At 47.9% G+C, this 8,026-nt stretch overlaps 1 protein-coding gene across 2 annotated transcripts in view; it reads right to left on the reverse strand.

The window, feature by feature from the left end:
* The window catches only part of LOC120990107 (histone PARylation factor 1), a 47,994-nt gene extending 40,504 nt beyond the window's left edge, over nucleotides 1–7,490 (reverse strand). The window contains exons 1-2 of one of the 2 annotated variants that reach the window (XM_040418660.1): nucleotides 7,263–7,490; nucleotides 3,916–4,081 (exon numbers count right to left, since the gene is read on the reverse strand). In XM_040418660.1, the coding sequence (XP_040274594.1) occupies nucleotides 3,916–4,081; nucleotides 7,263–7,346 (250 nt within the window). In that variant the 5' untranslated portion in view covers nucleotides 7,347–7,490. The remainder of the gene's footprint in view (nucleotides 1–3,915; nucleotides 4,082–7,262) is intronic. The other variant, XM_040418661.1, reaches the window with a different exon arrangement.
* Nucleotides 7,491–8,026: the final 536 nt, after the last annotated feature.

Here is an 8,026-nt window from a genome sequence, read left to right on the forward strand (position 1 = left end):
ACGTAGGGCTGGAGAAGCCTCTCTCTCACCATAGTCGTCTTCACCCGCGGTCCGTTCCAGCAGGGTCGCCCCTTCAGCTACTGGCACCGTAGTGGCAGGACGCTGGGAGAGGGACTTGGCGTGCGGGCGACCCTTGCGCTGGCGGGATGTAGGGGAGCGAGGCTGCCCTGATCCACCTTGCCTTCTGTGGGGGAGGCAGCAGTGCGGGTGACCGGCACTGGCGCAGCTCAACCCCGGGAGAACAGAGAGGTCTAGTGCGTCTCTGTTATCCCTGATGATCTGGAACAAAAATAAAATAAAAAAGTAAAAAAACTAAAATTGAAACAAGGAGAAAGCAGCCCTGCAGAGCAGGGAGTGTCTTGCCTCCTTGGACACTAAGCAAAAACTGGCAGTCTCTCTCTCCAGGCTGAGGGTATAGCTGTGGAGGAGGGGCTTAACAGTCTTCACTTAGTGTCACGCCTCCTAGGGAGATGAGCTATACCCAAGGTCTTCTGTGTCCCCCAAGGAAACTGGGCGAGAAAATATTTTTATATTTTAATAGTATGGGCGTTTTCGGACACGGTAATGCCCATGATGTTTATATTTTTTGTTATTTATGTATTTTTTTTTATTCGACGGAAAGGGGATGATTTAGGCTACACGTGAAAAACGGACATGTGATGGACTTTTTTTTAACGCCCATCACACATCCGTTTTAAGACACATGGTAGTCTATGTGGTTATTCACACTGCAGTTTTTTTGATGGTCAATGATAAACGGAGCCTTAAACTTTTATATTTTTTATATATTTAACAGGTTTTTCTATACTTTTTATGGGTTTTGTAGCCCGCGTTGAGGCTCTGTACGATACTAGAATTGCTAATTTGGTACTAGAACTGCTCATTTCTTATGTTGGCAGCTAACTGCAGCTTCAATAACCTGGGTCTATTTAGAGAGACCCAGCGTATTAAAATCAATTACCGGCATCCTCATTGGCCGCAGAGGATGTCGGTAAGAAGCATAGAAGCGCGAGCTTCCAGGTTTTTCACCCTTTAGATGCCGTGATCACACTTGATCATAGCATCTAAAGGCTTTAATGACTGCAACCCGCAGCATTAGCCGCAGGTCTCTGCTGTTTGCCCATTACTCCAGCGCCGTACATGTACAGCGATGGTAGAGAAGGGGTTAAAGGGGTTTTTCCATCTGGGAAATGTATGGCATATCCACAGGAAATGCCATAAATGTCCAATAGGAGCATCTGCAAAACGGGACCTGTTGCGCCCAGCTAGGAATGGAGAGGTGGCTGCACATGCACGCAGTGCGCTCATGCCTTCTCCCTTCCTGCTCACTGCTACTATGTCTATGGCAAGGAGAAGAGAGAATGGAGACACACACCCAGCAGTTCTGCTACTGTTTTTATGGCAATAATCATGCAGTATAAATGAAATTATATCTTTTTTCTGCGTCTTAGGGCTCTTTCACACTTGCGTTATTGTCTTCCGGCATAGAGTTCCGTCGTCGGGACTCTATGCCGGAAGAATACTGATCAGGATTATCCTAATGCATTCTGAATGGAGAGTAATCCGTTCAGGATGCATCAGGATGTCTTCAGTTCCGGTACGGAACGTTTTTTGGCCGGAGAAAATACCGCAGCATGCTGCGCTTTTTGCTCCGGCCAAAAATCCTGAAGACTTGCCGCAAGGCCGGATCCGGGATCAATGCCCATTGAAAGGCATTAATCCGGATCCGGCCTTAAGCTAAACGTCGTTTCGGCGCATTGCCGCATCCGACATTTAGCTTTTTCTGAATAGTTACCATGGCTGCCGGGACGCTAAAGTCCTGACAGCCATGGTAAGTGTAGCGGGGAGCAGGGGAGCAGCATACTTACCGTCCGTGCGGCTCCCCGGGCGCTCCAGAGTGACGTCAGGGCGCCCCAAGCGCATGGATCACGTGATCACATGGATCACGTCATCCATGCGCATGGGGCGCTCTGACGTCATTCTGGAGCGCCCGGGGAGCCGCACGGACTGTAAGTATACCGCTCCCCCGCTCCCCACTACTACTATGGCAACCAGGACTTTAATAGCGTCCTGGGTGCCATAGTAACACTGAAAGCATTTGGAAGACGGTTCCGTCTTCAAATGCTTTCAGTACACTTGCGTTGTTACGGATCCGGCAGGCACCTCCGGCAACGGAAGTGCATGCCGGATCCCAACAACGCAAGTGTGAAAGAGGCCTTAGTACAATTACAGCTATACCAAAGTTATAGAATTTTGTTTTTTTGCCTTTTGGGGTGTATAGAACTTTTTGATCACTTTGGAGATTATTTATCAAAGACTAGCCTTGTATGCCGATCTTTGATATCCTGGAGATTGCGCTTAATTTATGACAAGGTGCAGAGATCGTCAAAAACTAGTCACATCCCCTGGCAGTCAGTGACCCTAGAATAAAGTCTACGCCAGCTGCTCATTTAGAAATTAAAACTGGAGTAAATGAACGAGGGAAATAGCCCCAACCCTCCTTTTGAAAAAAGTGGCAAGGGCAGCATAGAAACACCACCTGTGTTTCTGGCGTACAGAGACATACTATATGCCCTCCAGAGTATGCATTTTTGGGAGGTGGAAAGAACAAAAAAAAAAAAAAAAAAACACAGGATGCCCACTAGGCTCTGCCTGAAGGCAATTGTTAGACCCCTAGCTGCCAAGGCAAACCCTCAACACCCCTGCAATCAGTGTCTCTAACTAGTTAGATGCCGCTTTTAGCATTGACTGACACATACGTTTTTAAAGATCTTGAGGCTATTTTTTAAAGAACAAAACATGCCCTTTATTCCATGTACGGTTTAGGGCTTTTCCATTGTAAAGATTACAACATTCCATATTGGTTAAGCTACTTTCACATCTGCGTTTTTGCTAGATCCGGCAGGGATCAGTAAAAAGGCTTCCGTCATGAATGGATCCGGTTGTATTATCTCTAAAATAGTTTTAGTGACTAATCCGTCATGGCTATTGTAACTCAATGGGGGACGGATCAGTTTTCTTTTGTATCCGAGAAAACAGATCCAGCACCATTGACTTACATTGTGTTTCATACTGGATCTGTCTTGCTCCGCATCCCAGGATGCACTCAAAAATGCTGCTTGCTGCGCTTTTGTGTGCGTCATGGGAAGGCAATGAAACAGAATGAGTTCTGTTGCACTCCGTTCCCTTCAGTTCAGTTTTGTCCCTATTGACAATGAATGGGGACAAAACTGAAGCGTTTCCTCCGCTATTGAAATCCTATGATGGATCTTTATAGCGGAAAGGAAGACGCTGAGGTGAAGGTAGCCTTACTCACTGTTAAAATCTGCAAATGGTTGAGCTGCTGCCGGCCAGCTGTGCCAAGTGGTGTGCCATTCTGAAGCACGTGAGAACTCAAAGTACACTTGTTCCAATTTCCTTACTAGAGAAAAATGTAATGACAGGGGGAAGGTCATTAAGCCAGCAATGCACTTTCATCACTATCCGAGAGGCACATAGTGCATTCTCAGTAACAGTAGTCCGTGTAGGCTGGTCTACATTAATCGCCTGGTGAAAATACAATTTAAAGACAATGGGGGAGGATTCATTAAACTGGTGTAAAGTAGAACTGGCTTAGTTGCCCATAGGAACCAATCAGATTCCACCTTTCATTTTGGACAGCTCCTTTGGAAAATGAAAAGTGGAATCTGATTGGTTGCTATGGGCAACTAAGCCAGTTCTCCTTTAAACCAGTTTGATGAATGACCCCAAATGTCTTTCAGACATTTTTCACAGTTTACATAAAGGCCTTGGAGGGGACAGACATGGCTGATAACATAGTAACATGATACTTACTTATAGCAGCAGGAGGAGTGAAACATTCCATTTACCACTAAATGTTACAAATACCAAAAACCAATATATCACTTGTCTTACCGCACGGTTCATCTCGATTGATTTCTGCACAAAATGTCCAGAATCTATAGAAGTCGTCTGGCATAGTAAGCCTGTACACGGACTCCACCTCCTGCCGCAGGCCGGCCGGGACATCTGACGGATCAGAGCGTCTCTTCTTAACATCCTCTGTCACTGTACCGCTATTCTGCGGAATAAAGCACATTATAGATCTGTCACCTCTCCTGACAGGTCTGTTCTAGTACAGTCTAGTATTCTCCATGTAATAATTCTGAAGAATCGTTACCAATAAATACTTTGTACAGCTCCTATTATTCCTCCTAGACATTAATGGGCATCTGTCAGCAGATTTGAACCTATGAAACCGGCTGACCTGTTACATGTGCGCTTGGCAGCTGAAGGCATCTGTGTTGGTCCATGTTCATATGTGCCCGCATTGCTGAGAAAAAAACGATTTTATAGATATGTAAATGAACCTTAGATGAGTCCTGTCTCCTCCGAATCTGCTCCTCGCTCGCCGATGTCACAAAGCTAGAAGACCGTAATCTCGCAACTAGCGCATGCGCAGTTCATTCCCTGAGGCTGATGCCAGCACAGGGAAGGAACACTACGCTGACACTGACATGCGGCGTATTCGCACACACGCGAGATTACGGCGCTCTAATTTTGTGACGTCGGGGAGCAAGGAGAAGATTCGGAGTATGCACGCGGTGCTGGGCTCCTTCACAGTGGGCATGGCTGGGCACCAGAAACGTTAGTAACAGCCCCTTGGGCACCTTACTCGCCTCATTTACATATATGTAAAATCGTTTTTCTGACACAATAAAAGCACTGAGAGCTATGGGGACTGGATATTGCGGACGTGCTAGCGGCAATCTAGCAGCGCATGTCCGCAGCTCTATAGGCAAAATCCAGGTGACAGAATCCCTTTAATATTTGCAAATGAGCCTGTAGGAGCACCGGGGCATTGCCGTCACACCTAGAGGCTCCGCTCTCTCTGCAACTGCTGCATCCTCTGCACTTTGACAGGATCAAGAGATGAAAATGTGATCATGCTTGGCCCTGTCAAAGTGCAGAGGGAGCAGCAGTTGCAGAGAGAGCGGAGCCTCTAGGTGTAACGGCAATGCCCCCGGTGCTCCTAGAGGCTCATTTGCAAAACATCACTTTCCTCTGCAATGCAGGGCACATATGAATATGGGACCAACACAGATGCCCACCTACCTGTCATGTTTTCAGGATTTCCTTAGTATTGGACAGGTGATATAATTAGTGTCCATGCATCAGGACTTACCACAGGTATTCATTCTGTGGGATATTCTCATATCCTGACCGGTAGGTGGGTCCCGCGGACTCGAGTTGAGAAACCCTGCTCTAAAGGATTCAATAATCGGCAGCCCACAAGGGGCTTAATGGAGCCACTAAGCTAACGGCTGGTCCATGCAGAGAAGCTCCCAGCGTGTACCAGCTCATTCAAATTACCGGGTCCCAAAAAAATATAAAACTAGTTGCACCCTGACATCCACATACATCTGTGCGGACATCAATAGGAATGGTGATAGAGTGCGGCCACACAGGGCGCATATTCCGGCAATTCCATAGTGGAAATCCCACTGCAGATTTGGCTGTGGAGCTGACACTTCAAGGTGACGTCAGCGACATGACTGACATGCTGTCGGGTTACCAGCCACACCGAAGGTCAACGTATGCCTCACGGTGTGTGGAAGAATCTTCTTACAATCTCCTCCACAATGCTGGTACGGCGCCAAATTCCACAGCACCTGCGCCATGTTTGGTGCAAAGGAAGACTGGCTTGGTTGCCCATAGCAACCAGTCAGATTCCACCTTTCATTTTTCTGAGCTCCTTTGGAAAATTAAAGGTGGAGTCTTATTGGTTGCTATAGGTAACTAAGGCTACTTTCACACTAGCGGCAGCCTTCTCCAGCGGGTGAACAGCCTACCGGATCCGGCCTGAATAAAACTAGGACACGTACTTTTATTCCGGCCTCCTCTCAGCATGTTTGCCGTGCTGCCGCCGGAACTCAGGTCCGCCCCCATTGTAGTCAATGGGGCCGGAGCGTACCTCTGCACTAGCGGCAGCACGGATCCGGCAAGCTGTTCACCCGCTGGAGGAGGTTGCCGCTAGTGTGAAAGTAGCCTGAGCCCGGTTTCCTGTGCACCAATTTGATAAATTAGGACCATAGTGTAGCCTAGCTTTATCTATTCTTTTCAAAAGTGTGTCCTATACTGTGATCCCCCTGAGATCAAGTCACTTCTGATGGAAGGACAAGGGGCAGCACGGTGGCTCAGTGGTTAGCAGCGCTGGGGGGGTCCTAGGTTCAAATCCGACCAAGGACAACATCTGCATGGACTTTGTTCTCCCCGTGTTTGTGTGGGTTTCCTGCGGGTACTCCGGTTTCCTCCCACACCCCAATGACATACTGATAGGGAGCTTAGATTGTGAGCGTGCGTTTACATTTTCCGGTATTGAGATCCGTCATAGGGTCTCAGTACCGGAGAAAACGCTTCCGTTTTGTCCCAATTCATTGTCAATGGGGACAAAACATAACTGCAGAACGCTCCAAAACGCATTCCATTCCATTTGGTTGCATTGCCATACCGGAGAGCAAGCCGCGGTTTTCTTTCCGTCATTGGATGACTGATCCGTCTTGGCTATGTTAAAGATAATACAACCGGATCCGGTCATAACAGATGCAGACGGTTGTATTATCAGTAACGGAAGCGCTTTTGCTGAACCCTGCCGGATGAGGCAAAAAGCGCAAGTGTGAAAGTAGCCTAAAATAGAACTGGCTTAGATGCCTATAGCAACTAATCAGATTCCACCTTTCAATTTCCAAAGAAGCTTTGGAAAATAAAAGCTAGAATCTGATTGGTTACTATGAGCAACTAGGCCAGTTCTACTTTATACCAGTTTTGATAAATCTCCCCCAGTGAGTGATGAAGTCAGTAAAATAAAGGAGGCCTGCCTCAGGTTCTGTTACACGTCACCTCACTGGCCCTAACCCTCACACAGAACTAGGGTAGATGCCAGCACCAGCCAATCAGATCACTTCTTCAATTTCCTAAAATGCACTGGGCAAAAAAAAGCAGCAATCTGATTGGCTGCTATGAGTCCCTAGCGCAGCTACCCTACAAGACGACCATGTCTCCTCACACACATCCCGTGCAAGTTCGCGAGATCAGTAAGGACACATTTCTTCACAAGCTGCCCCCATGACATCCCGCGCAGCGGGTGGGGAACAACATGTCCGAGCATGTCCTGTCAGTCTCTTCCACGCCATGCTACAGCTGAAGTGAAGTAGCTGTCTCCCCCGCGTCCTCCGTGCCCGGTGCTCTCAGCATCTCCTCACCTGTTGCTCGGCTTGCGGTGCTCTTTTCCCGCCTCCCGCCATGTCAGACTTTTTGCTTGACGCGCCTGTTTTTCGTGACGTCATCACTAGCGTTCTCGCCGCCTCTACTCAGGAGCGCGCACGCACGGCGTCCTAGTATGCGGGCCGCACTGGCGCCTGTAGGGAGGGAAGGAAGGCTGAGGCTGGTTTCTTAGTGTTCTTCGCGCACTGCAGATCTGAGTTGGTGTAGTATTCAGACCAGTATACAGTGATTCCCTGCGGCTTCTACCTACCACATGTCATTGCCGTGCACAGAGGCGGTGACGACAGTGATTACCACACACCCTTACTAATAGGGCAATGCTGTGCACTCTCCTGCCACTAGAGGGCGATAGAGCGATGCTTATAGGTTGTCACTTATGTGCGTTCACATGTGAAGTACCGTAAATACGGTAGAGAGATCTATACACTGTAAGCCATGTTGGGGAAGATTTATCAAAACTGACGTAGCTGCCCATAGCAGCCAATCAGATTACACTTTTCATTTTTCATGTTTTTTGACCCGCACCTGGTTTCGGCTCACAATAGGGGCTCATTCACATGACCGTATGAATGATTCCGCAAAATTGCGGAACGGGTGCGGACCCATTCATTTCAATGGGGCCACAAAAGATACACATCCGTTGTTCCGTTCCCCGGCCCCGCAAAAATTATAGTGCATGTCCTATTTTTGCGGACAAGAATAGGCATTTCTCGCCCATATTCATTGGGGGACACAGGAACCG

Source organism: Bufo bufo, chromosome 2 (genome assembly GCF_905171765.1).
Source record: "Bufo bufo chromosome 2, aBufBuf1.1, whole genome shotgun sequence".
NCBI classification, from domain to species: domain Eukaryota; kingdom Metazoa; phylum Chordata; class Amphibia; order Anura; family Bufonidae; genus Bufo; species Bufo bufo.